Raw genomic sequence first — 27,690 nt, 5'->3', positions numbered from 1 at the left:
CGGACGAGTCGAGCTTGCCGCCGGCATGTCACTGCGTCGTTGGGAGCGCGTGCGCGTCCCGGCCGCGCTTACGGCGCAGCGCGGCAGCACATGCCCGGCTAGCAATGTTTCGGCAGCACAGAGTATTTGTGCCTCCTCGCCTCGCCGCAGTACGTACTAGCCATCATCCATATTTCCATGCCAGTCATGGACCTAGGGTGTACTTGGTATGTACGTATTACGTACTGGGTGTTGTCAGATCCAACGAGCAGTGGCCGCGGCAAGGGTCACGTGCTACAGGCCAACGTGTGTCACACGATGGGTGGGGCATACCTAGGAAACCAGCACGTTCAATAATTACCTCGGCAAAACCTCTCGTCACTTCGATCCTCCAGGCATACCCAGTGTATGTAGAAACACTATGCAACATTGGTTTATATAAGAAATGGCAAAGGCTTTACTAAAGAAAGATGTGGTTTTATAGCACGCTATGAGACTGTCCATTTCTGGTAATCAGCTAGGCGTTGCACGATAACTGCCCCAATCGTGTCGGCGACATCGCCGACACTGGATGTCCTCACAAGGGCCCTACAGATAAAATGGCCAGTATAGGAGTCGGGCTGTCTCTCGGCGTTTGCTATTAGGGCGCCCAAAACGGTTTGACCGGGTGCCGGTGGGCGACAAAGTACGATGCCGAAATAGCCCTGGCCGACCTGGCATAGGCCGTCGGACTGCACCGAGACCAGGTCGAGCTCTATAGCATGCAGCAGGACCGAATTCAACTCACACGCCACCAGACTAGAACCGAGCGGCCTCGTGTCGGGCTGCTTCCAGAATAGGCCCGGCTTATGGAGCCGCAGTGAGCCCTCGGGGGCATCAGTGCCATCGCCTCCTCTCACGCACCTGGCCGGGCTGCGGTCTTCAAGGATGCCGGGGTGAATATCGCTCGGCGCCCATCGATAGCCGTGCACGTCCATCTTTGGGCCGTCGAGGAACAGCAGCCCGCTCGGCAGGGCAACTTGGTTCAACAGCCACCCTCGCAGGCGGGCGGGCGCTGGCAAGCCGAGCAAGTTCTTAATCAGGTCGAAGCCGTCGTTATCCATGGCGCACCCAAACGCGAAGTTGATAAAGCGGTCGGGCTGGTGGCTCGTGTTGCGGAAGCGGAGGCCATGCCACGATAACTCGATGCGCTCGACGGCCTCGGCGGCGTATTCGGGCCCGTCGGTATTCGCATCCTGGCAGAGACTTGATAGCGATCCAAATATGTCTTTGCAGTCGACCAGGAGGGTTTCCAACGTAGCAGGCGGCTTGACTCGCTTTGGCTTGACGGCTCTCCACATGGTCCGGAAACAATTGTGACAGCGGTTGCAGCAGTAATCGCAGCAGCAAAAGCAAAAGAGGTTGCAAAAGAGAGTGCACCAGTAGTTTTCGTCACCTGGGTCCGGAAAGCATTTCATGGTTACGCGAGGCGAACTCATATTCCAGTCCTGGGAATCCGAACAGCCAAGGACAGCCGCGAAAAGCAGCGCGCACACGGCGACCAATCCCCCGGCAGACCTGGATCGCTTGGCTCTCTGTTGCTCAGTCAAGACATGGAAGCCAATGTTACTGCTCTTTGATAGCACAAAGGCCACCACGTCCATAAGGTAGCACCAGCCGTCGTCGAAGCGCACGGCGATGGCGCCGCCGGCGACAATGGCCTCTTGCATAGTCCAACAGCGACTCATCCAGCCGGACAAGCCGATGCGGAGAAGCAGCTCGCTCTGCGAACACTGCTTATGCTTAAGCGCACACAGCTCCTTGTCTAGGACGATCGTCATAGTCGCAAACGAGTAGTACCTTTTGAGCATGCCAATAGCCGCTTTTCGCATCTCATTGTCTATAGGCACACACAGTGTGTCGATCCAGATATTGATACCCATGTTGAGCCCCCTGCGAGCCCATCGTCGGCAGATCTTAGGTGGGCAGCCTGAAACTCTCCTCATGCGCGTCTTCTTGCCCAAAACGCTGTCTTTAGTTGCGACAAATCCCGGGGCGGACACGTCAATCCAGGGCGAGTCGTAGAGCATGTTGTAGAAGCGCTCGAGCTGGCACTTTGGCAAGGCATTCTCGCGCGGGTTGCCAAGGCCTGCGATCATCTCACGTCAGTCAAGCTGCGCCATCAGCTGTCGGGGCGGCAGAGAAGCGCCAGCCGTTTCCGGGTTTGCAAAAGGGGACACGAACCATCAGACCAAACGTGCGAGAAGATGACGAGAACGTTGTGTGGTCCGTTCCAGGTTGAGTTCCTCATGCTCTGCAGCGATGCGCTAACAGACGGCCCGCGACCTGTCTCGGAGGCCGGCTCTCGTCTCAGCTGGATGTACGGGATGCGGTCTTGTCGGATTATGTCCTGCAGCTCGCCTATGTCGGCACGCCAAAACTCGCAGTTACACTCGTCCGTAACGTGTTTCGTTTGGTAGGTCGCTTCATCAGTCTGCCTTACCTTGCAAGCAGCCTCTATGCACCCGCCGTGGTTAGCCTGGACTATAGGGCCTCGTTGTAAGAGCGATGCGCAAAACATGGAAATATCCGAGAGGAAGTTGTCGGTTAAGGCGATATCGCGGCGACACCAGCCGCTCGTTTGCATAGAAAGCTTAGCCGCCTCCGCAAGGTTCCAGTCTCTTGCTGTCGCTCCAGAGACGAAGCCAACATCCTGTAGGGCCTTGTCGATAGAGCTGCCGAGGACCATAAGGGACAAGACAATCTCTGTAGGAAGAGGGCATTGCTTGCCGCTCTCGTTACTGGCAAGCAACCATAGCTGCCGCACCACCGAGTTGGCAATATCAAGGGCCTCGCCGAGGCGCCCAAGGCCCTCTTCCTTCTCCTTCTGCTTCAGTCTTGTCATGCTAGAGACGCTCTTCTGGATCAGCCTCTCTAGCCGGCGCGAGGTAACCGTCTTTTCGCCTCCCGTATCCGCGTCCTGAATAAATTGCTTCACCCGTGGCGCTTTCTTTCTGGCTGCGGCAAAGAGCTCGTGTAGGAGACCAAAGTAGAGCCAGTCCTGCAGAAAGGCAGCGCGGGAAGAGAGTCTATCCGCCGGCGCCGAAAACCTCCCTTGCTGTAGTTCCATGACGTCCCAGCCATGGCTAGAAGCATATTCTTGAAATCGCTTGGCCTTGTAGTCACCGACCCCAAGGTATGGTACAGTCGGATACGGCCGAGTAGCGTTTTGAAACTTTGGCAGATGATCCATGGTCGCGCAAGCCAGTCTATGCCGGTGGGACTCTGCATAGAGCCCTTTTGCGAGGCTGCCGTTGTGATTGCTGGCTACAATATATAACTATTACTTCGCACCCTGCGTTGGCAGCTTTCAGACGGCACATGCGCGAATAATTCAACATGGTTAGGAGTAAGAGCCAAAACTGCGCTAGAGAAACGTGCCGCAGACACGAGCTGCGGCAGATCAAGAGGGCACCAATATAATTCGATGTGAACCCGCTGCGGCTGGGAACGGTAAAACCAGTAACTTATCGGTGAGACAAGGCCAGAGGAGGCGCCGGACGACAAGTGGAAAGTCGACACGCCCAGGTTTGCCGCCCGCCTTGCCGCCTCCCATTCATGTTATTAGTTACCCCCTGATTGCTGTTATTATTTGCCAGAAAGGGCATGAGAGGCTGAGCTCTCGGATCGATTGGGCCTTGGGGTCGGCCAGGGCCAACGGCACAACTATTTGTGTCTTTGCATGGCAAGCGTGCTGAGGCTTCGGAGCACTCATTGGATCTTGTTCTAGAATAGTGCTCTGCGGCTCTGGCCAGGGGAAATGCTCTCTTTGGCAGCAAGCGCAGAGGCCGTAAGACCTAAATCGTATTCCGTTATAATCCTCGTTCGACGTGGAGCCATGCCGGAGGCACAGCTACGAGGCATAAATGTAGGCGTGCTAGGTGTTCATGGCAGGAACCAGGCAATATATATATATATATATACATATACCAAGGGTGCTCGATATTTAGGGAAAACGCTCGTGGTGGCTTGGAAGCTGGCCGCACAAGCAGGGCTCATCACTCATCACGACAACACTTGCAAGGACTCGACTCTCATTGCTCTCACGAGCTCTGCCCAACACTTTCAACCCATACCTCTCCATCTAGCAATCGCACTACTGTACACTCAAACCCAATGCTCTACCTCAAGACACCGCAGTGAAGCAGGAGCCGACCAGCAGCCCCAGCACCGCGGACAGCAGAGCACACAAAGCCCTCAACGCGCCTCAATGGCCCGCAGGAAAGCCCTGGATTCGCTGCCCTCGACCACCTTCGCCAGCGGCGCCAGGTGCGCATCCCCGCCGCCGCCGTCGCCCTGCACGCGCCGGATATACGCCTGCGCCACCGACAGCCAGTGCGCCCGCTCGGCACGGCTGGCCCCCGCGCCCTCCCACACCCAGACGGCGCGGCCGGCGTCGTCGAGCAGGAAGACGTCGTTGCCGTCGAGGTCGCCTGCCGAGATGCGCCCGCCGTCCTTGACCAGGTCAAACGACAGCTGGCCCGAGGCGTCGCTCAGGCGGAACAGCCTCCGCGGGCGGGAGGAGGAGCCGCCGCCGTTGCCTGCCGGGCTTGGGTTCGTCGTCGACGCGGTGGCGATGGAGGCCCCGGCGGGCACCGCGAGGGGCCGCGGCTGCGAGAAGCCGTCGCGCGGCGTGTCGTCGTCGCCGCCCAGCAGCTCGACGATGCGGCGCGAGCGCGACTCGGTCTGCGACAGCACCTCGACGTCCAGGTGCTTGGCCAGCGTAAGGTCGTGCACCACCTGCGCCGCCTTTGCCTTTTCCATGGGGCTGCACCGCTGGCCCTGCCATATCCAGACCTTGTCGCCCGTTTCGTAGACAAAGACGTCGCCGTCGTCGAGGCTGCGCCACGTCGGCTTGACCTCGTGGGCGACGACGCCGCTGCCCGTCTTGAAGACGCGCAGCAGCGTGCGCACCGGCTCCCGGGCCTTGTCCTCGTCGCCGACGTGCCGGAAGCCCGACCGCACGCCGCCCGCGCGGATCGACATGCGCGGGAACAGCGCGAGGAACTCGTCCGACGGCGCGCACTGCACCTCGCGGTGCTGCGTCGCCGCCCCGTGCAGGAACTCGTCGAGCTCGACCGTCTTGTAGGCCGCCGTCCCGGCCTCGTCCTGCGTCGTGTGGCTGCCCAGCCAGAAGAAGATATCGTGCCGCAGCTTCTTGGGATCCGCCTCGGCGTCCTTGGCCCGCTCCAGCCGCTGCGAGTCCAGCACAATGTAGCTGTCGCCGTCGTAGAACTCGCCGTACCGCTGCGCCGGCCACGGCACCACCTGGAACTGCTCAATGCGCCACACGCGCAGCCCCGGCTTCTGGCCCACGCCGCCGTCGTTCCATGCGGGCTCGGTGGCGGCCGACTTGTACTTGAGGCGGTGGTCGATGTCCGTCCCGATGAGCTCAACGTTGCTGTCCTTGATGTCGTACTCTTTCGGGTGGACGAGTCCCTCGTGAGGCGCCATGGCCGTCTTTTGTCTCGAGGAGCTTGGATGGAGTGTAGCCGTCGAATGCAGCGCGACTGTGGTTCCACAAATGGCTTGCGATGCAGTTGGCGAGTGTGTTGATGGAAAGGCCCAGTGACGGCCTCGGGGGTTCTTCAGCGCTCGCCTTGGCTGTGGCGGCGTTTCGGGCGTGAGGGGCACGGGGCACGGACCGGCCAACAGTTGCCGAGGCACTCCACTTGTACTGCCGCGGCAGGCGTCAGCCCCGCCCGGCACCCCCGAAGCTGAAAGGCGGCCGAACACTGCCTCATCTTGCGTGGGCCAAAGTAATACCAACCGCGGCATTCGGCGCATGGTGGACGGGAGTGGTGTACACGGTTCGCCTATTCTTCTACGGAAAATGAATGCCTCGTCTCATCTCCCCAGGTTGTTCACCACGCTCCCCACCATGACGGCAACCTCGCGGTCCCAGTTGGCGTCGGCAGCCCGGCCGCGGCCCTTTCCTCCGGCCATGGCGGTGGGCGGCTGGCACCCCTTGACGACGGCTTGGCGGATGGCGTCGCCGACGGCGTTCTTGTTGGACCTGAGCGTGCGGGCCACGACGCCGGCGCGGGCCACAATGTCCTGCACGCGCGACGTCAGGCCCACGGCCATGGTGCGCCAAAAGTAGGATGGCAGAGAGCCCGTCTCGAGGTGGGCCAGCAGCGGCTGGATCAGGTTGGGGTGCTTGTGGGCAGTCGATGGCGGCAGCAGGGGATGGGCGGGCGGCCTGGCCGACGCGAGGATGAGCTCGAGGGAGACGAGGCTCTGGCACTTGGCCGTGACCTCGGCCAGGGCCCGGTCGAGCGAGGGCAGCTGGCCGAGGGACCGCGAGAGGGTCGAGATGCTCGCCTGCTGGGCCGAGCGCACGTACGTCTCGAGGGCCTGCAGGAGCAGGCGCGGCGTCCAGCGGTCAGCCTTGACGCCGGCCGTCGGCGACAGCAGATAGAGGGCGGTCATGGCCGACTCCATCCTGAGGCGCACCTCTTCGCCCTGCGCAAAGGTCAAGCTGCTGGGGACGGAAAAGTCGGCGACGATGCGCTCGGCCGTCTCGCGCACGGAGCGCTCAATGGGAGCGATGACGGTGTCGGCGAGGCTGTGGATGGCGTCGACCTTGTTGAGGCCGTGGCCCTCCTCGCCCGGGGCCTTGCTGTCGAGGACCTCGCGGAGGGAGAGGATGGTGTAAGAGCACCGGACCAAGGCGCCGTGGTCTTCTTTTGCGCCAGGCGCGCCGAGCTCCGAGTGCTGGAGCTGGAGCTGCCTGCCGAGCTGGAGACAGCGGCCGACGGAGCGGCCGAGGCGAAGCGTGTCCCACAGGCGCAGGGCGACCTGGCGCACCTCGTCGGCCTCGGCGTGTTTGTCGATGACCTCCTTCTCGAGCTGCCTGTAGCTATCGTTGAGGCTCTGGATCTGAGTGTCGAGCTCGGCAATGATGCGCTTGCTGGCGCTGGTCTGGGTTTGCGTGTACTCGAGCAGGGGCACGGCGGAGCGGGTGGTGAGGAGGTCGAGGTGCGAGTCGAGCTCCTGGGCATCGAAGAGGACGCGGGAGAGGGGGGTGGAGAGATCGAGGGGGGAGTCGTTGGGGTTGTTTGTGGCGACGACGAGCGCGTTGGCAAAGGCGGCCGGGGTGAAGTCGGGTGCGAGGAAGGTCTCGTAGTCGATGTACGAGGGTTGGTCGGCGCCTGCCTCGTCGCCGGGGGGCATGTCGGGCATTGTTGCCGCTGATGAACGACGCGAGGAGGCAGCCAATTGCTCGATTGAGTCGATATAGAGCTCGATGAGGGTTGACCGGATCGGCGAGGGGCTTTCGACGAGCTCGGGTTCGACTTTTGGAGTCGAGATCTTTCGCGCTCAACGTTGCGTCCGCCTCTTTTTGTCAGTTTCCTCTGCCAAGTGAAGGTGTAGGAGCAGGTGCGCGCGCAACGCCGCGGCCGTCGTGATGATGACGATGAGCATGAGGCTATCCAGAGCAATCTCGCCTGTCAGCCACGGGAAAAAAAAAATTCAACGCCCCGCACTGTGCGACAGAGGTCTAGCTGCCTAGTGACCCCCGTAGCGCGACATCAGCGGCACCTCGGCCTCGGCTCGTCAGGTGAGTTGCCGTTCGGTGGACTGCTGCGACAGCACGCGGCACAGCGTCTTTTAGTGAAGCTTGCGCATGTGCGAACGCAGGAGGGTGGACACTGTACAACGTAGGCCTGCATGTCGGCCCCCCAGTGCTGGCGCGCTGTGCAAAGCAATAAATAAGTACATGCCCAAGCGGTGTGTCTGCATGCATCATCGAGGTATCCGTAAAGTCCCCGCCTCTCGGTGTCTCCTCTGGTGACATCCGTCGATGCCGCGCATTTTCTCCACCCGTCTCTCCTCCAGCCCGCCTCGTCCCCAACGCCCGTCTCTCCCTCCCTTCTGCCCGTCTTTGTTTTACGGTGGCGTGACTTATAATGCTTATCAACCTTTTTCTTTTCCACTCCCGTTTCCTCGCTGCAGCACCACCCCGCGTCTCGAGTCGACGCACCTCTGCTTCTGCTTCGCACGTCCTCGCCATCGTCGTCTGCTGTTGACGCCCGTCGTCGGCTCCGCCAAAGAGCCGCGGCACGCGATCCGGCAGCTCACCGGCACGCCCGTCGGTCGGACGAGCCGGGCGCGCGCCGCATCCTCGTCTTCTCCTCTCGCCTCCTCGGGTCGTCGGCGACGGCCACGGCACACATGGCGGCCTGGCTCGGCGTCCGCGGGCTGCTCGACTTCCCCGGCGGCGACAACGCATCCGACACCGTCTTCGCCGGCGTCCACTTGAACCAGACGACGCTGCGGCACTGGAACTACACCTACTACAGCAACGAGACGCTCTCCAACGGCTCCCACTGCTTCCTGACCTTTGCGCCCTACCAGCCCGCCTTCGTCTACACCAACGGCTCCTTCGTCAACGCCACCTGGTGCTACGTCGCCATCGACCACATCGGCACCCGCGGCTACGTCGGCATCGGCTTCGCCGTCCTCTACGGCCTCGCCCTCATCCTCTCCCTCACCCTCCTCGCCAAGCACGGCGCCCGCTACCTGCCCGTCGAGAAGCGCTTCTACCCCATCGGCCGCCGCTGGCAATGGTACTGGGGCTGCTTCGTCTGCGCCTGCGCCCTCGTCAGCCTCATCTCCAACGTCGACATTGACCGCTACTACCTCCAGGAGCTGCCCATTGTCCTCGCCATCTTCTTCTGGTTCCTGCTCTGCCAGGGTACCCTAGCCCTGACCTGGGAGGCTGTCCGCCACTGGGGCAGCTGGCTCGAGAGGCAGTTCATCGACCCCAACCCCTTTGTCTACCGCATAGACGACCGCCGTGCCCAGGTCGAGTTTTGGCTGCCGCTGTGGTTTTACTTTTGGGTCTGGCTGGTATGTCTTGTCTCTCCCTCTGCAGATGCCCCCGGCCGCCTAACGCCCTCGTCCAGAACTTCTTCCTCGTCGTCCCTCGAAACTGGACCTTTGTCGAGCTGCAGCGATCGCCCGAGCAGATTCGCACCGAGGCCATCCCCGCAGCCACCGGCACGCGTTTCAAAGCCGGCGCCTTCTGTCTCGTCATCGCCTGGCTCACCATTGTCTTCTCGCTCCACCACTCCATCCGACACTACAAGCCTCGCCACCGCGGGCTGTGGAATCGCGGCGTGGGCCTGATGCGGGCCGTACCCCTCCGCTTCGCCCTCATTCTCCCCCTGTGCCTGGCTCTCATTGCCTACCAGGCCTTCATGTCGTTTGCCTGGGAGTTTTCCATTATAAAATACGACGGCATGGTGCCCGTCATCTTCGCCTGGGGCTACGGCCCGTCGGTGCTCATCTTGTACATCCAGATCGCCTACGGCTACGCGAGCCCCAACGAGGACAAGGAGCTCATGCGGCAAAGGCGAGAGCGGGGTGAAATGGTCAACCGCGAACTCGGCATCGTCAAGCAGCCGGCGTGGTGGCGGCGCGTGCGGGGCGATCACCTCGGCACCTTGCGCGACAAGATCAAGCGCAACGTCGACGAGGTGGGCGGCGAGCGCGGCGTCGGGCGCAGGGTCGAGGATGACATGGAGCGGCATGCGCGGCAAGAGGCGGAACGCTCTGCCCTCGACAACGACGGCATCGAGCTCGGCCGCGTCGCGCGAGGCGGTGCCTCCGACCCCCGGGTTGACCGGGCGGGCGTGGGGAGCGTGCGGACGTCGATGCGGTATCCGGGCAAGTCGGATCGGCGGCACACGGACCGCATATTGGAGACGGCGGCCGGCGTCCTGTTCCCCAACGACGCCGACGGCCAGCGAGCCCAGCGCGCTGCCCACCTGACGGAAGATGTCGACGGAGTGGCCCCGCCGCCCTATAGCAACGGCGAGAGGCACAGGTCGGAGACGAGGACGCAGATGGCGGGTCCAAGGACCAACAGCACGTCGACGACCAACTCGACAAGCGCTCCTCCGCAGCAGGTGCGCAGCATGCTGGATGTCTGAGTGGTTTTTCCCAGTAATGATGCCTCCGTCGCCGAGGCGCCAAGAGGAGGGACAAGACTATGTCAGGAGGCCACAACGTGATGCATGTATGTGGCCGGCCAGCACGGCCTTTTGGTGAGATGAGCCTGTGACGGAGGCTGCTCATGTATATATACCCTCACACAAATATACGTTGTAATGTCCTTTGCTTATGGCCTCCTGGTTCAGCGGTTTCTTGCGACAGAGAGGGAGAGAAACAACGCGGCTTGAGGAATCTGGCTGCACGGCGCGCAGTCACTGCCACTCGCCTGATAATCGGGGATCCTTGACCACAGAATCGTTTCTTTTCCAGCCGGCCTACGCACACATTTACACATCCGCGTCGGTCGGGATATCGCTATCATGGCCGTGAGCCTCTCTATTCTTCGCTGAGCCATCTAGATGCATGCGTCTCCAGCACATGGCGAGCCTCTTAATTGACAACCAAATACCCAAATGCTCGAGGATTCCAAAAAACCAGTCCATGGGGTGAAAGCGATCTATGCACGCTTGATAAACCCCTTCACTTGCGCTTGGTATATACCCCCTCCCGCCGCCTCTGTTGGACCTGATGATGAATAGGCCGTGCTCGCGCGGCGCGGCGGCCTAAACCCTGGCGGCGACGAGGCTCATGTATATGCCCCAGAGCAGCCCGACGAAGCTGAGGAAGACGACGCGGCGGTGGACGGGGATGAAGGAAAAGCTGATGATGGAGGCGATGGGCCACATCTTGTAGCCGGCCAGGATGATGGGAATGGTTTCCTGGACGAAGGGAGTCAGCGGGGAGGGATTTGGCCGAGTGACGGCGGCCCCCTGCGGCGTCTTGGGTGATGAAGACTCACCGTCTCGACGTTGCGCCAGATCTGAGCGCCGGGCTGGCCCTTGAGGACGCCCATGATGACGAGAAAGGCAACCGTGTTGGCAATGGCGCCGACGACGATGCAGTCGACGAACCACTTGGTCAGGGTGTTGCGGAGGTTGAGGCGCGGCGACCGGTCGAGGCCGCCGACGGCGTCGCCGGCGCCGCTCCCGGCCCCGGGCTGAGCCGGTGCCACGGCGGCCTCCTCGAGCGACTTGAGCTCGACGTGGTCCTTGCGCGGCAGGCGGGACGGGTGGGCGGGAAAGGTGCGCTCGAGAAACTGCTGCCACATGTAGTTGGGCGGCGTCGTCATGAAGGTCAGGGCCAAGAAGCGGGCCAGCTGCTGCATGTCGAGGGTGAAGGCGTGCTGTTGGCCGGGGGGTCAGCACCAAGGGTCTTGTGCAGCCCACACACGCCGAGGGGGAGAGGGAGGGAAGAGGAGAGAGGAAAGACGCTGCTGACCTTGTTCTGGTACGCCTCGAGGAACTGGGCGCACAGGTTCGAGGCCGTCGACAGAGCAGCGGCCTGCAGCGTCGCCGCCAAAATGGGTGAAGGCATCCCGGACAACTCGGGGACGTTGCCCACGATATCTCTTTGTCGAGGACAAGGAACCTCGCTCTGGTCGTCAGTTCCCCGTGCTGCTTCTGCTTCTTACTCTCCGTCTGAGTCTTGTTCCGTCCCGAGCAGCAGCAGCCACACGTCAATGCCTCCGGCTCTTGCAAACACGTCGCCGGCGTCGACAAGGACATCTACGGAGAAGAAACAATCACGTGATGCCACCGAGTGCAGCAACAGAGACATTTGTCGACGAATGCACCGAGTCAGCATCCCGGGGCGTTTGAGCCTGGCTGGCCGGGCTGTTGCTGCTGCCGGTGCAAGGCGAAGCGGCCATGGCACACGGCAGCCGGTCTGGTAAGTGGAGACGACGATGACACCGCCGTTGACGCCGCCGTTGACGCTGGAATGGGCCTTCTCACGAAAGCATCGCGCTTACACGGCGGCGCGGAATAGAGGCTCGACCGACTACCCCGAAGCGGAAGCTGTTCACGGCGGCAGCAGCAGCAGTGTACAGCGCTGTATGTATGATGGATGGGTAGTGTCGCATTCGGATGCCTCGAAAGGACGGTGAGTTGAATGGGTGACGAAATAATAATATTCATAATTGTATTCCGTCTGCGGCCACATGCAGATGAAACAGCGACGAGAAGGTTTGCTTGTGCTCTACTGTGCTGTACTTTTCACGAAGCACATTTCTTGAATGTCTTGCATCCCTCTGGGTACTGGGGTAGGAGTACCGGACAGTATCCGTATTGAAGATGGAGACGTGAAACGATGCTTGACAAGAGGGCAACGACACTGGACTATGGATGGCGCTGGACTCTCCACTCCGTTTCAACTGGGCGTAGCTTATAATACCATCGATGATGAAGAAGGAGAGAAAAACACCGAGGAAAACATCAACGGTTGGAGCGGAAAAAGAAAAGAAGAAAAAGAAAGGAACTTTGCGGGGCCGCAAGGGGGTGCACCCGTCGGACGCAATGCTACGCGACGAGACCGAGGACACGTCGAGGCCAGCCCAAGAGTGGAAGGGGAGAGGGCCTCGAGGAACTTGCATGCCGTGCCCTGATGGTGGTGCATCATCTTCAACACCGTGATGAGGTGGCCGTGCCAAGGCGGCCCGTTGCAACATGGGAGGAGGCGAGAGGAGACAGACGAGAGGACAAGTGGGTAAAGGATGGGAGCAAACAGAGGGAAGAAGAAGATCATATGGATGGAGTGCGTGCACGAATGGGACAACTGGCGGTAAACAAGGTAAGGCAAACAAAGGAAAGAGATGGCCTGTTGTTGTGGTGGTGCTGGTGGTCGGATCTCTTGCCGCCACCCTCTCGGCGCCGCGACCCCATCTAGAAGCCGTAGGTACTATCTTGTCTGTCTGCTGCTGCTGCCTTGGCCAAGACTGGGGTCAGCAAAGGACAAGACAGGGCCTGCCACCTCCTCACATGGTCGCCGTGGCGCGGCTGGTCACCGCTACCGGATCGGACCCTCTGTGCGTAAAGCGGCGCCGAGAGAGGCGTCTATCAGTCTGTCTAATCTGCCTCGTACCCGGTAAGAGCACGGGCGTCACCCTTTGGCGTGTGAACAATGTCTCTTGGCTTGTGGCTCGACGCTGGGGAGGTGCCGTCTCGACGACGACGCCGGAGCCGAGGGGCTGGGACCAAGGTGGAACAACAGAGGGAGGAAGAGGGGGGGGATGCGAGACGAGGCGAGACGAGACGAGATGAAAGATGGCGGGGTAACGTAATTACAGATGGTTTCGAGCTACAGCACAAGATGGAATCGCATCACCGGCCTTGCATGGGGGTTGGTGAGCGATTGGAGCCGGCCGGTTGACCCCCTTGCCTTTGCTGACACTCACTCCTCACTCGACCCATGTCTCTCTTCTCCCGTCTCCCTTCTTTCCGCGAACCCCCAGCAGAGTAAACAGGAAGACAAGACGAAAACAACAATAGGAGAACCAGGGAAAAAGGCGATCCGGAACGCCCTCCTCCTCCACCAGCCCCCTCCCCCTCTTTCTCGGCCCCTCCCTCATGCAGGGCCCAAACCCGACACGTCACATCAAAGTCTCTGTATCCTGCCATCTAGCTTCTATTTCCGGGGAAGCCTCTGCTGCTGAATTCATCGCGTCAGCTCGGGCAGGGGGGCGGGGGAAGCAGGCAGACAGGCAGACAGGGGGCTGATTGGACCACGAGCCCTATCTTTCCTCGCTGTGGCAACGCAGAGCCGCCTGCAGCACATCTCTGGCGCTGTGTGTGTGCTTTGATGCAAGGTTGAACTATTCCCCGTCGAGTACATGGCACGGACTACGGATGGATACCTTTGCGGAGGGAGGGGAGGGGGAGGGAGATCGACGCCAACTGGCCCCAGGCGACTGTGGGCGGGCGGACGGACCCTGCAGGCTGCCGGACACGACTGCCAGCGGGCAGGACCGCCTTGGACGACGGTTGCAGACGCCGATGGGAGGAGCAAGGCTGGGAACGGCCGAGCAAACAACAGGAGACGCGACTTGCACCCACCCACCCACTCGATGAACGGAGGGAGGGTGGGGACGAGGAGACACCCACCGAGAGGAGGCTGATGATGGTGGTGTTGGGCAGAGGCGAGCTCTCGTCCAACCAACGCGCCCGACCTGGACGACGCGAGGCCATGACGGCTCCGCGGGACGAGCCATGGCCCAGACACAGGAAACGGGAAGGTTCCTGGCATGAAGCTCTCGGTAGGGGACTCTTGTTACCGTTCGTTGCTCCAGGAGACAGGAGCAGCACGGTCAGAGGGCACGGAGACGGACCGAGGACGAACCAAGGATGAGCCCTCCCCCTTGCGGATGAAAACGACAGTCCGTCCAGCTGTGTGTAAAGCATCACCCACTCTCGCCTCCCCGCCCACGCATCTCCCCGTTCCGGCCGGTGCGCTTTGCCCGTCCCTCCCCATCCGGCGTCCGGGCGTCCGAGGACTTTTTATATACTTTGCACGGGGGACACAGAATGGGACTATCGCCAGGCATAGACGGGAATTCAATGCCGTCGTAGCTTGGCATGTGACATGGAACAAACCACCAGGAACGGAGCCCCTTTGGAGGTGCTCGGCATATCTTTCTCTGTACAGGAAGTATATCACAGGCGTCCGTCAAGGCAAAGACGCCCAAGCCCTGCGTCTGGACGGCTCACGGCTCCTCTTGCATGCACACGTGCGCGGGCTCCCTGCCTTATCGGCCAAGGCACACTACTGTACGGCCGCAATGGCCATTTGCCGCTCGATGGTGGGAGAAGAGCCAAAAGCAATTCTGCATGCAGCGAGGAGAGCGTAGAGACAAGTTGGACAAAAATCCCAGTTGTAGATCAAGACCCCGTGTCCATCTCTGCGCCAGCTTTAGTACGTCAGGCGGCCAAGACGAGGGCAGAAACACATGGCGGCGACGAGACAGTGTGTCCCAGCCGGAAAAGCAATGGCTGGTGCTGTCAGTCAAGGCAACAAGGTTGGATCCTTTTGAAGAAGGGATAACAAAAAGAAAGCAAGAGAAAAACCAAAGGCTGGCCCCCCTTGCTTCCACTAGGATCCTTCGAGGAGCCACTGCCGCACCGCCGTTGGCCTTCCTCCCGGGCCATCCGCTTGGCCATGGCGAACCTCAAGCCTCCGGCTTGCTGGCCTGGCATGTGATTCCGAACCGGGCTGCTCGCCATGCGCAGGTGCGCAGTTTCCTGTGTTATCACCAGTGTACCAAGCCAGCCATGCGCATCGGGTTGCCCGTCTCGCACAGAGTCCGGTGTTGAGTCCTACAGCTCTAGTCTCCCATCTTGCGGCACGACCAAAGTAGTCCTCTCGGCACTCTCGGCACTCTCGGCCAAGCAAGAGGGTCGCCGGAGATCCAGGGCCCGGGCCGGCGACCCCCCCTGTGCCGGGCCGGGGAAGCGCGACCCGCCGAGGCCCCGGCGCCCATTTCATGTACTTCTTTCACCTCTGCTGCATCCGTACACTCCACTACGGTGACGACGTGCTGCCTTTGCGCGGGGGGCCAAAGCTGAGATATGGGAGCGACGTCATGGACCATGCCAACCCACCGATCAGCAAGAGACTCTAGGTACATGGCTGTACTTTGCCACTGATCCAGCCAGGTATTCCGCTGCCGAAGCATAAAAGTAATTATAGATGCCCGGCCTAAACTCAAAGACAGCGAGGGAGCATGAGACGAGACACGGCAGCGGCTGTGCCAGAAGCGGCGGCGGGGCTCGGCCGGGGGAAGGCGAGGTGACGACTTTTGGGCTCCGGGGAAAAAACAAAACAAAGAGCCTTCGCCGTGTGCCCGAACTGTCCGTATCCCCCGCCCGTCGGATCCCGCGGCGACTCTTGCTCAGCACCAACAGAGTTTTGCGGGACGAGGCCTAGTGGTGAGCAGGCGTTGGCGCCTCGGGAAGCCGTCTCGGGCGGGGAGGATGCGAGCAGACTTTGAGGGACCGTCTGCCTCCGGCTGCCCGCCCATACGTGCCTTGCAGCTTGTGGGTACTCTGTAATACACTTGGCACTTGGCAGGTCGAGGCAGCGGACGGACGGGGTGTGGGGGGGAAGCGGGCGTCGAGCTGAAAACCGTGCGGTTGGGTTTCTGCGATTTGTCTCGTCTCAGCTGCTGCGTCTGCCTGCTCCGTACCTCGGCTGTGTGTAAGCGGGAGGACCCAGGAGACGGGGACGAGAGATGCTTTGCAAGAGGAGAGAGAGCAAAAGAGAAGGGCGAGACGGTAAAGCCATGAATGATATAGAGGATCATGAATGACGAGGCCAAGCAGTAACTTAGACGAGGCACCCATTCGCAGCATGCCCTGCCCGCGAGAGAGGGCCCCCCCGGGCCCGCCACACCCCAGCACAGTGCAGCGGCGACCTTGGCCAGCGTAAAGGATACATCAGGATGAATGTTGCCCGAGACAGCGCGTACATGGAGATACAGCGGACGGCGGAGCATGGCATCTCGGGTGCCTCGCGCGGCCCACGGTGCCACCCCCCCTGGTTTCCCCACAGTCCATTCGCCCAGGAACGAATCTCGCACTACCTCGAACTCGGCATGTTGCCGTGGGACTAGCGAGACGCAGGTGATGGGCGCTGCAGGCTTGTGCTTGTTGCCGGCGCATCGTGGTCGAGGGCGTCTTTGTCACGGCACACGGTGTCTCACGGGGAGAGGGGGTTGGAGGGTTCTTTACGCCTTGAGGAAACACCTTGCTTGCTATTTTTATGCTGCTCGACGGCAGAAACATATAAGCCGCCAGACTCGGCGGCTGGTTCGTGTCTGGACACCAGCACTGCCGGAACTAGTAAATCGAGGCAGACACACACACACACACGCACACGCACACGCACACGCACACGCACACGCACACGTACACGCACACGCACATGCGCATACGCATACACACACACACGCACGCGCGCGCACACACACACACACACACACACACATACCGTTGGAGACTGAGTGAGACGGCTGCATGCTGCAAGTACTGTAGCTGCTTGGTACATAGATGAACGAGGTCGAATGCAAATCCGTGGACGCATCACCCGGGGTCCAGCGACCTGGGCAATGGCGACTGGGCGGCATGTGGCGCCTGTGGTCGAGGCCGAGCCGGGATGCGCGCGTCTACAGAAGATGACGGGCAGGCATTGCGTGCAGAAGGAGTGGGTTGCGTGCATCTTGTTGTCTTGCAGACGGTGTAATACCCATGGGTCCTGAGTAGTGAGCTTCAGGCCACGGCCGACAGATATACTGTACATGGGATATACTGTACATGGGCCCAAGGTCATGAAAGGATGAGACGTCGTACAGAGCGGTAGGTGCTCGTCAGGCACCAGGCCCCCCGTCCGTCGCCGGCTACCTGGTCGGGTGGGAGGAGGATGCGACGCATCCGTTGATGAAGCTTCAGGAACGGGCTGACTGGGGATGGCGGGGGCGCGCACACGACATAATTACAGTTGTACATGCAGATGCTGTATCCGCACCTGATATACACTTGAACACACACATGTTCTGTATATACGCACACATGGATGTACAAGTTGGATGGCGCGTAGGTATATATCCATTACTCGGTGCGTACGTGAGGCACACGACGGCACAGGTACAGCGAGGAACCCGGGCCGCCGTGGTGGTGCGGGGGCGGTGGCTGAGCCGGGCCTGCTGTGCACACGGCCGGGCGACGGACGACGTGCTCGCCAGGTACCTCGTAGGCGGCGTAGGCTGCGGCGGCGGCAAACGTGGAGGACTTCAGATACCTCCATGCCAGGTACCGATGGCCGGTGCCTTGCGTGGTGGCGGACCCACCCGCCCGGGGCCGAGTCGGGGCTCCGCTGGCGGCGTGATCCGAAGGGCCCGTCTCCACGGATACTCGACACGCATGACGACTCCCTAGGGACACAGCTTCGGTTTCGCGGCTATTTGTACCCGTAGCTGTGAGTTCATCATCCCTGTGTGTGTGTGCGTGTGTGTGTGTGTGTCGAGGGCCCGTGTCATGCGTAAACGGCTGAGGAAAAAAGGCTGCATCAGCCAACGAGCTGTCGGTGGAGCGGGCTTGACGCCTCGCCTCCCTTGGCCTGGAGACGTCGACAGCGTCGCCCCTCTTCATGACTCGGGACATTCTTTGCCGTCGCCGTCGACGCCGCCACGTCCGGCAGATGAAGACGTCTAGCCTCGGCGCTAACCCGACACCGGGCACCCTTTGCAATCAATGCCTGGGGGGGCCTGGCGTGGTCTTGATTTTCCGACTCGTGATCCCCTCGGTTCTGCCCCGCGCCCGCTTTGCGGCTTTGCGGGTTGACCAAGAAAGAGGCTGGCTTCGACGACGGATCCGCTCTATTTGTTGGTCTGGCTGCAAGTCCTGTGCGGAGAGATGGGGACGCAAGCAAGCACAGGCAAACATGCACCAAGTCACGGTTGGGCTTTTTCACAGCAACCAACCAATCGTCGGCCATCCAGGCAACTCTCCATCCGTTGGAGCTTCGACTGTCGGTTCGGGACGATGGCTCGTCCAGGCCGGATCCGGGCAGAGTAGTCTCTCGTGTGCGTCACGAGGGCTGCCCAACCACGGCGGGAAAAGCAGCAGCAAAACGCGACGAAGCCGTTTGTAAGCAAGACGGGAAGCAAAAGAGAGGGGAAAAACGCTTCGAGGCAAGAAACGCAACCGGCCTCGCTGCTTCTCGTTGGTGCGCAGCAGCAGACGTCGTCAGCACACACGTCTTGGCTCGTCTTGGCTCGTCTCGGGGGGAGGGGGGGGGGGTACAGGTACAGGTACAGGTACAGGTACAGTTACAGGTACAGATACAGGTACAGGCCCGGGTACAGGTGCAGGTGCAGGTACAGGCCCAGGTACAGCCGTGCCTCGTTAGTGGCACAGCTGTCCCACTCCGTACAGTGTCCGTACCGTGCGTCGCTTGTCACGCCCCGGGCGGCCTCTTCAGCCCCGCGCGGCGCCTCTCCGCACTGCAGCGCGAGTTGCTTGCTTGTTTTGGTTTGGCTTTTGGCTGCCATGACCTTGCAGTGCTGGCTTGAGACGGCCGCGGACTTGAAGCCGCGGCCACAGGCAGACGGGGCTCGTCCCCGGGCTCTCTCGTCCCCGGGCTCTCTCGTCCCCGGGCTCTCTCGACCACGACGTGCGCAGGGCACGCCAGGGGCCTGAAACAGAGCGCATCTGCATGGCATCCAAGCAGCCAGGCATGCACCACACCCTTTCTATATGCAGTGCTGATGCCTCTCCGTCCGATTCTCGTGCCTGTGCCTGCTCCGGGCGGTGCTGTGCACCGGTGCCTTGTCCAGTGGATACCCCGCACTGTCCGGCCGCTCAGGCCGCCTTTGGTCGCTTCCGGTTCCTGCAGGCACAGCCGCCAGGTGCATTGGGTACCTTGTACCTTGCAGTACTTGGCCGTCGCAGCCAGCAAACGCGCGACAAACCGGACCGCTGTTGCGAACCGGAGAAGGCGAGGATCAATCGGTCTCGACGTAGACAGGCGAAACGAGAGACGACGTGGGCTGTCCATCCGTTCCTGGGGGGTGCCCAGGCCTTAGTGGATAAGCAGGGAGGGCGAGGCCGCGCTTCAAGGTACAGCCATGTACCCCGGGCGGTGCAGCCACACGCCACTGAGACAGCGCGTAGGCCGGGGCAGCGCTACTCTAGCGCCCACCTGGTCTTTGCGGTACCTGGTGCCGGGACGTGTACCTGAGGATCCACCGGGAGAGGTACCTTGTAGTACATGGGATGGCAGTTGGCTGCAAGTCGACGCACCACCACCCGTCAGCTCAGGCCGGCGCACGGAAGAGAGAGGCAAAACAGCATGAAAAAAAAATGGGTGGGAGGGGGGAGCAGAGACATGTTCTCTGCCCGGGGGAACCGATTCGAAACTCGGGCTGCGCTGATGAGCTGGGCTGGGCTGGGCTTTCGGGAGCCGCGAGGCCGGCGGTGTGAATGTGGATGGACGAAGAGAGAGCCTGTGTCATGCAAGAGTGTGTGGATGCATGTATCTGCATGTATAGTACATGCGCGTGCTGCGCAGCGCTGTGGGCGAGCTTCCGCCACCCTTCGGACCCGCTGGTCGGTGCGGTGCCTGCGACCACTTCTCAGCCTGGTTACAATTGCCTCGCAATTGGCTAAGGCAGGTACCTTGACAGCGCAACGCTCGAGAGACATTACTAGTAGTGTCCAAGGCGCGTTTGGGAGCGACGGTTGGCCATCCTTGGTCCAAAAGGTACTTGCGGGTACCTTGGCCCGTGGCGACCCCGGCTGCAGGGGACCCTCCGGGACAGCTGCTAGGCGCAAAGTACATGACGAGTACTTCCATCGCCGGGCGGGCCATCTGACTTGTTACCTGTACCTCAGCTACCTCCTTGCCTTAGCACCGCCAGCCCAACCACTCGTTCCCCTCCCTCTCCAGCTCCTCTCCTCCTCTCCTCCTCTCCTCCACCTCCTCCTCCACCTCCTCCTCCTCCTCCTCCACCACCCTCATGCAACTGGATCCGCCGCCCGCGCACCCGCAACTCGTTGTGCCTGCCCGGGTACTTGTATACTCGCATCGCGTTTCATCTGCGGCCCTTCTCCTTCTCTTCCTCCCATCTTCATCCCACTGCTCCTCATTCTCCTCCTCGCTCATTCCCCCATCTTCATCTCCTTTCGTCCCTCGTCGTCTTTGCTGGCCTCGAGCAGCTTGAAGAGAACGAAAGGCAAGAGCGGGAAAGCCAAGCGAGAAAGGGTATAATCGCACACATCCCCCAGCCTTCCCTCACGAATCGCATGCCGACCAATACGAGACGGAGTCGCCCATCGATCACACCGACACCGACTCCGACCCCGACGACGACGACGACGACGACGAGAACAACCCCCACGCCGCCGCCGCCGCCGCCGACAAGGCATTCGCTTCGCCCGCTCCTCCCCGCCTGGCCCGCCCGTGTCTCCAGATAACTGCTGGCAGAACCGCCGCCCCCTCGTCTCTCCCCCGCCTCTCCCCTCCCGGGGTCGCCTTGTCGCCCCCCCCCCCCCCCCTGCCGCGGCAGTCGCACCATTTTCTCAGCCTCACTCTGAGAGAAGGCCCCCGAGGTCCAGCGCGCTTGCGTGTGTGAGCGCGAGAGCGAGCAAAGGGCCCGCCGGAACCTGTCGCCGCTTCGTCACCGCATCCTGCCCATCTAGCCACTCGGCGCCTCACTTTGACGCCTCGTGCTGCTGGCAACCCGTCCGTCATCCGTCGCACCCCGGCCTGTCCCCGGCCGCCATGGCCGCCACCTTTCGACCCGTCAACCCCAACCTCATCGCCCAGACCATCGAGGAAGACCCGACGGCCCCATCCTCATCATCCGCCCCGACCCCCCGGCCAAACACGCCCCCTCACGCCCAACTCCTCGCCGCCATGGCTCCCCACGACGCCGCCGCCACCCCGACGAGAGCCTCCTTCGCCACCGCTCCCGGCCAGATGCCTCTGCCCTCGAGCCCCTTCCCCCACGCCGTCCAGGTCCCCCACACCGCCGATCGGCTACCGAGTGACCATTCGCAACACTCGGCCAAGTCGTCGACGACGAGGGACTCGATGGATGTCGACATGGACGACTCGGACGCCGAAGGCGGCAATGGCGACGATGGCTCCGACGACGACAGCGTCAACGCCGATGGCTCCAGGTCCAGCAAGAAGAAGAAGTCGCAGCGCTTCTACTGCACCGACTATCCCCCCTGCAACCTGAGCTTCACCAGGAGCGAGCACCTGGCCCGGCACATCCGGTGAGTCTGTCCGCACCATCAACTTGAATGACCGGCTGACGTCGTGGCAGAAAACACACGGGCGAGCGGCCCTTTCAGTGTCATTGCTCTCGGCGCTTCTCGAGGCTCGACAACCTGCGACAGCATGCACAGACGGTCCACGTCAACGAAGACATCCCCATCGACTCCCTCGCCGCTACCGGCTCGAGGTTCCAGCGCCAGATCCGCACCGACCGCGTCAGGCAAGCCGGCAACAGGGCCCGCGCCTCGACGGGCGGCAGTGCCGGCGGCCCCGCGCGCGGCCACTCCAAGTCGCTCTCAACGTCGAGCATCGCCAGCATCAGCTCGGTGGCGTCGTCGTCGTACGGCTCCCAGGCGCCCGACGCCCGCCGCCGCCCGCCGCCGCTCGTCATGGCCGCCGACCCTCGCTCCAGGCTGTCGCTCGAATCGTACCGCAGCAACATCGACAGCCCGTACCCCTACCGCCACTCGTCGCCCGGCGACTACAGCACACCCACCTCGGCCACCTTTTCCACGGCCCAGAGCAGCCCGCGATGGGCCTCGGGCATGGCGTCGCCCACCTCGTCGCACTCGAGGTCCCAGAGCCTCTATTCGGCGGGCAGCCGCACCCCGGGCCGCCGCCTCAGCGTCCCCTCGGGCGTGAACCCCTTCCAGCCCGCCCATCTGTCGGCCTCTGGGCGCTCGCCATTTGGCCCGGGGCTCCTCAACAGCTCCCACCCCGCCGCGCTGCCGCCCCCGGGCAGCGGCGGTGTGGTGACGTCGCCCGCGTCGGCGGCGGCCTGGTCGGGGCGGCGCGACTCCAACGCGAGCGCCGCCGACGAGGCGTGGCGGAGGCGCACCTGGCACTCCGACAGCCGCACCTTCAACGGCCAGGCCCAGCACCAGCTGAGCGCCGTCGGCAGCCAGTCGGCGCGGCCGAACCCCCCGCCGCCCATTGCGAACCCGTCGAGCGCCCAGTCGTCGTTTCGCCTGCCCGGCATCGAGTCGTTTGACCCCGTCCCCCGCCGCAACCCGTCGCCCATGGCCATTGACTCGGACGCCCCGACCCGGCGCCCCGTGTACCAGCCGGCCGAGCCGATGCAGCCCGACGAGCGGCGCAACCTCAACATGTACGACGCCAGCCTGCAGCGCGGCCTGACGCGCCTCGACATCAGCCGCAAGACACCGCCTCGCGACAGCGCCGGCGCGTGGGCCTCGGAGGTGAACAAGGCGGTGCAGGCGCAGGCGGAGCGCGTGCGGCGGAGCCCGAGCGTCCGCTTCGAGGACCAGCTGCCGCCCTCGCACGCGGGCCCTCCGGCGGGGGCCTCGGCGCGCTCCCTGCACCAGCAAACCATGTCGGCCCCGTCCATGACGGCGCCGAAGCGGCACGGCTGGTATCACGGCCCGCCGGTGCCCCGCGGGGTCAACGGGCCGCCGCCGCCGCCGCCGCAGGATCCTCGGGTGGCGCACGTCGACCGCATGGTCCATCCCAACCTGACGGGGTTCAACGGCTTCCCCGGCCGCGAGCCCCCGGCGCCGCAACAGCAGGATCGCCCTGCAAATGCCGAGTCACTCCGGCGTCTGGAGGCCTTGGTCGCCGTCGCAACCAGCGAAGGGTCGACAGCCACGGCGTACTAGTCGCACCTCGACAGCCTCTTCTCTCGCCGCCTTCCCCTTTTCTCCTTTCTTGGCTTCGGCCTTGCCCAGTATGAATTTGCATTATTCGACGAGTTCAACGAGTTCCCTTGCGTCTACCTGGTCGGCAGATTTGTGGCTACGGCGTGCTCATGATGACTTGGCGTTGTCCTTGACGTTTCTTTCCCGGTCACGACGATTGTTTCCCTCTCGATATGCCATGGTAATTGCGTGGCGTGGATTGCATGGCCGTCGCAGCTTGGCCTTTGCGCGGGCTAGGCTGTGCGAGGGCCATTCTTTCTTCTCTTTGCATCCGTCTCCGGCTCCGGCTGTTTCCTTTTCCTTTCTCTTGTGTTTGGCCCTGTGCCATTGCTTTGACGACACTGGGACTCAGATTTACTCGGTTGGCTGTTTGAATTTTCTAGAAGGAAACTACGGGCGGCGGACTGGATGCATTTACGAGTTTCTCCCCCCTCTTCCCCTGGTCTCTGCGGCGAGTGATTGGATTGGGAATGTTTTGCAGCAAGGATTGTCACGATGTCATGAGATACCCCGCTGTCCGTCAATTGTGAGATGGACGGGATAAAGGCGGTCCACGGTTGATGAGGCGGAGGAACGGGCGGTGGGCTCGCCAGCAGTGGTAGAGGACGTCGGAAGACTCACGTTTGCGGGCTGCGGCCCGGCGCGGCATAGGACGGCTCTGCTTCCCCTTGTCCCTCGTCTCGGTCCGGAGGGGACGGACCCGCGAGGGGCGCCGGCTGCGACGACAAGTCTAGCCTGAAATTGAAGCATATCCGGCGAGTCTCTGATTTCCTCGACGGACCTGGACACGTGAATGAGAGAAGTCAAGCCAGGAACAAGGATGGGAGCACAATGACCCGAGCGTGCCACGACGTCCGGTGGCACGGATGCTTGTGTGACCGTCGTCAGCCTTGACTCGTGCGTCGAGGCAGGCCGTCTGGAGACTGGCATGTAGCGTGGCGAGGAACATGTCGGCTGCTGGAACCTGGCCTCTCATGAACCGCCGAGGGATGTATGTGGCGTCGGCTGTGCAGCGCGCGGGGGAACAAGGCGGTGGAGAGGGTTATTGGCTGCCTTGTGAGGCGCGGAGACGTTACTCCTTTTGTATGTGGTGTGGGTGCGTGTAAGTGCTTGAGTGCGATGTGTAGTATCGTGAACTGACGAGAGCCGGGGCACAAAAGCCCCTCCCCCTTTTAACCCAGCTGCTCTTCTCTGCTTTGGCTTTCTATTTGTGCCTGGGTATCATCTATCAACGAGTCTTGTGTGTAGCCGAGAGCGTGGGGACAAGGGGCGGAGCTGGAGCCGGGGAGGGAGGGACCTGGCGAGGGCACGATATTTCTCTTGTCGACGAGACGCCTTCCTATTGAGCTTTGTTTCTGGCAGGCTCGGGCTTCACCTCTGGCTGGTGTAGCAGGTACATGCCTGCGTGATGACGGTGATTACGGGTTCTTGCAGTGGACGCTTGGAGGCTCCGAGACGCGGTCTTGCACATCATGGCCGCAGCCTCCTTTGGTAACGCTGGAAGGACTGCAAAGAGAGGATAGTTTGAGTATGGGCAACTTGATTCCTCGGGACCCCTCATAGATCCCTGTTCCTTGACTGACAGTGCCCGGCCGGCGTCTTACACTCTCTCTCGTGATGCCCTGGCATCAGAGCTGCGGGAGGATGCGGAAAGGTCGGCCGACGAGCGAATCATGGCGATGCGCTTACCCCCCTCCCCTCCTCTCTTCCCCTGGCGAGCTTGGGTTACTTCGCTTGCCTGCGTTGATGTGTATGGCCCCCACGTTGCAATGGCTTACTTTGTGCATGTCAAGAGATTGATGCGTGGAGCCATGGAGGGAAGGGGGGCCGTGATGATGACTGCGTTGCTGCGCTGCTTCGCGTTGGTCGATGGGGCCGGGGAGGAGTTAATACTTGTGGTTTGCGTATATATATGGCTCCCTATCCCCCCGGTCTGCTGTGCGGTTGCTTTCTTCTCACTGCCCGGCAGCTCTGGGCCCTGCGGTTGATATATATATACATATATATATCGACACTCGAAGAAACACGCGACAACTTCAGCAAGCGGCCAACCAACCGAGTCGGCGCGCACAATGGCGGCCCAGCAGAAGCAGCAGCAGCGGCAGAAGGAGGAGGAAGAGGCACCGGAGCAGCACCCGGGCGCCGCCGTCTACACGCCCTGGGTGCTCGCCTTTTACGACATGTGGGTGCTCTGGTTCTCGTGCACGTACATATGGAAGTGCTCGACGTCGCGCGTGCTGCTGCCGCTGTTCCGCGCGTCCATGGGCCGGCGCCACCTCGACATCGGCGTCGGCTCCGGGTACTTCCCCGCGCGGGCGCTGGGCGACGCCGCCGCCGCCGCGCCGCCGCCGTGTCGCGAGCTGACCATTGTCGACCTCAACCCGCACGCCCTCGAGGCCACCAGGCGCAGGGTCGAGCACGCGGCGGCGGGCGCGGGCCGCCGCGTGCGGGTCACGGCCGTGCTCGCCGACGTGACGCGGGCGCCGCTGCCGCTCGGCGCGGGGGAGCCGGAGACGGCGACGGCGGGGGCCGGCGGGGGCGGGGCTCCGCAACACCGGCAACAGCCGCAGCCGCAGGCGCCGCGCTTCGACTCGGCCAGCATCTTCTTCCTCCTGCACTGCCTGCCCGGCCCGCCCGCAACCAAGCTCGCGGCGGTGCTCGACGCCGTGACGCCGCTGCTGGGCGACGAGGCGACGCTCGTCGGCGCCACCATCCTGGGCGTCGGGCGGCCGCTCGGGTGGGCGGCGCGCTGGCTGCTGGCGGCGTACAACCGGCGCGGCATCTTTGGCAACGCGGCCGACTCCGAGGACGTGCTGGCCGAGGGGCTGCGCCGCCGGTTCCGCCACGTCGACGTCTGGTGCGTCGGCGCCGTGATGCTGTTTCGCGCGAGGGGGCCCAAGGACGTCGAGGACGGGGGGGGCCGGGAGGGCGGGAGGGCTGTTGCGGCGGCGTGAGGCGGGCGAGGGGTGCTTGTGCCCTGGGGCGTGTATCTCTCTCTCTCTTTTCATCCCATCTTGGAGCTCGAGCTCTCCAAGTGTCTCTGCCTTGTCTTGCTCCTCCTGTTGCAATCGAGAGGAACCATGGGACACCATCGCCCGTCTCCGCTCCCCGTCCGTCTCGCCATCTCCTCTCACATCTCTCTCGTTGCCAAAAAAGAACCCCTTCACGCTCACTTGCAGGTTGAGCAGGCACCCTGTCTTCTCCCCTGAGCAACCGTCCCCTTCCTCCTCCTCTCGGGCCTTCCCAACACGCCCTGGACCAGAGGCAGCAGGAACCCCCCCCCCCAAGCACCGCCCGTCTCCTCCGCCACCACCAACAGCCTCAACGCCAAACAAAAGACCATCGCCACCATCACCAGCATTCATCACGAGCCTCCTCCCCCCTTTCCGCTCCCTCGCGCACGCCCTCGCGCCTCGTCTCACCACAGCCAAGCAAAATGGCCACCACGCCATCCGACGAGCTCTCCTTCGCCGCCGCCGCCGAAAAGGGCAGCAGCGCGGCGACCACCACGGCCCGCGCCTCGCCGCCGCCGCCGTCGCCGCGCACCGTGCTGCTCCGCCGCGTCTCGGCCATGATGCGCGTCCTCGCCGTGCCTGCGCCGCTGCCGGTGCTCTTCTACGACGCGCTGTGGCTCGCCGACACGTGCAACGTGAGCAGCGGCGATTCCTGTGTGGTTGTGTGGCAGGTTACGTTTCCCGTGGTAGGTGACGGCTCGCTGTGCGTGTCCGGGCCGCATGCAAAAGATCCGTATACATGTCGGGGGTGTGGGAGAGAAGCAAGGGGATGATGACCTCGACGTGCTCTGGAGTCGTGTCGTCCGCCCCCTTGTGGTATTCAATGCTATCAACGCAGACGGAGCAAAACGAGAGAGAGACGTCGGGGCACACAAACCGCTAAACACCATTGTCCAGGCCCTCGCCGCCCTGCTCTGGAACATAGCCGTCGCCATGTCCGTCATCCGCACCCTCCGCGGCCGCCGCGCAATCCCCTACACGCTCCACGTCGGCCTCGCCGCTCTCATCGCCCTCAGCGCAACCGCCTGCTTCGCCATTCTCGTCTTCCGGCTTGTTTATCACCGCCTCATGTCGCGCGGGTCTGCCGCCACTCTGGTGTGCTTTATGGCCACCGCCGTGTAAGAGCCCGCTTCCATTTTCGCCGGGAGAGACCTGTAGGCACACGTCTGTGACGGCTTGCTGACGCTTCCGCCTGGGGACGAGGCAGGCTGTTTGCGTACAACGACGTTGCATGGGCGACGTGGGGATGGCTGTGGCAGAGGAAGCATAAGCGCGAGGCCTGAGAGCTGTTCGCGAGCCGAGATCGGGCCTCCGGGAGGGCTCTGCTTCTTTGGCCGTGCGATGCTGCTCTTTCTCTTTCCTCTTCCGCGTCTTCTTGTAGTTGTTTCTCT

General features: G+C 62.4%; 8 protein-coding genes across 8 annotated transcripts; 4 read left to right on the top strand and 4 right to left on the bottom strand.

The window, feature by feature from the left end:
• Positions 1–467: 467 nt before the first annotated feature.
• HRG_08411 (uncharacterized protein) lies at positions 468–3,211 on the bottom strand (the record flags this gene model as incomplete). Its single annotated transcript, XM_044866882.1, has 2 exons — positions 468–2,107; positions 2,203–3,211. 2 exons carry the CDS (start codon positions 3,209–3,211, stop codon positions 468–470), a joined length of 2,649 nt encoding a protein of 882 aa, XP_044717769.1.
• Positions 3,212–4,215: 1,004 nt separating this feature from the next.
• HRG_08410 (gelsolin repeat domain-containing protein) lies at positions 4,216–5,472 on the bottom strand (the record flags this gene model as incomplete). The annotated part of the gene is made up of 1 exon (XM_044866881.1): positions 4,216–5,472. One exon carries the CDS (start codon positions 5,470–5,472, stop codon positions 4,216–4,218), a length of 1,257 nt encoding a protein of 418 aa, XP_044717768.1.
• A 393-nt stretch (positions 5,473–5,865) lies between these two features.
• HRG_08409 (golgi transport complex subunit 5 domain-containing protein) lies at positions 5,866–7,203 on the bottom strand (the record flags this gene model as incomplete). The annotated part of the gene is made up of 2 exons (XM_044866880.1): positions 5,866–6,759; positions 6,829–7,203. 2 exons carry the CDS (start codon positions 7,201–7,203, stop codon positions 5,866–5,868), a joined length of 1,269 nt encoding a protein of 422 aa, XP_044717767.1.
• Positions 7,204–8,196: 993 nt separating this feature from the next.
• Positions 8,197–9,959, top strand: HRG_08408 (uncharacterized protein; the record flags this gene model as incomplete). The annotated part of the gene is made up of 2 exons (XM_044866879.1): positions 8,197–8,874; positions 8,931–9,959. 2 exons carry the CDS (start codon positions 8,197–8,199, stop codon positions 9,957–9,959), a joined length of 1,707 nt encoding a protein of 568 aa, XP_044717766.1.
• A 624-nt stretch (positions 9,960–10,583) lies between these two features.
• HRG_08407 (mpv17 / PMP22 family domain-containing protein) lies at positions 10,584–11,394 on the bottom strand (the record flags this gene model as incomplete). The annotated part of the gene is made up of 3 exons (XM_044866878.1): positions 10,584–10,739; positions 10,820–11,203; positions 11,299–11,394. The coding sequence occupies 3 exons, from the start codon at positions 11,392–11,394 to the stop codon at positions 10,584–10,586; spliced, it is 636 nt and encodes a 211-aa protein (XP_044717765.1).
• Positions 11,395–21,129: 9,735 nt separating this feature from the next.
• On the top strand, positions 21,130–23,246 carry HRG_08406 (uncharacterized protein; the record flags this gene model as incomplete). The annotated part of the gene is made up of 2 exons (XM_044866877.1): positions 21,130–21,629; positions 21,680–23,246. 2 exons carry the CDS (start codon positions 21,130–21,132, stop codon positions 23,244–23,246), a joined length of 2,067 nt encoding a protein of 688 aa, XP_044717764.1.
• A 2,111-nt stretch (positions 23,247–25,357) lies between these two features.
• HRG_08405 (putative SAM-dependent methyltransferase) lies at positions 25,358–26,239 on the top strand (the record flags this gene model as incomplete). Its single annotated transcript, XM_044866876.1, has 1 exon — positions 25,358–26,239. One exon carries the CDS (start codon positions 25,358–25,360, stop codon positions 26,237–26,239), a length of 882 nt encoding a protein of 293 aa, XP_044717763.1.
• Positions 26,240–26,721: 482 nt separating this feature from the next.
• On the top strand, positions 26,722–27,421 carry HRG_08404 (uncharacterized protein; the record flags this gene model as incomplete). Its single annotated transcript, XM_044866875.1, has 2 exons — positions 26,722–26,934; positions 27,197–27,421. 2 exons carry the CDS (start codon positions 26,722–26,724, stop codon positions 27,419–27,421), a joined length of 438 nt encoding a protein of 145 aa, XP_044717762.1.
• Between the last annotated feature and the right edge of the window lie 269 nt (positions 27,422–27,690).

The sequence above is a fragment of the Hirsutella rhossiliensis genome, assembly GCF_020360975.1.
Source record: "Hirsutella rhossiliensis strain HR02 chromosome Unknown scaffold00010, whole genome shotgun sequence".
NCBI classification, from domain to species: domain Eukaryota; kingdom Fungi; phylum Ascomycota; class Sordariomycetes; order Hypocreales; family Ophiocordycipitaceae; genus Hirsutella; species Hirsutella rhossiliensis.
This window is presented reverse-complemented; position numbering and strand designations above follow the sequence as displayed.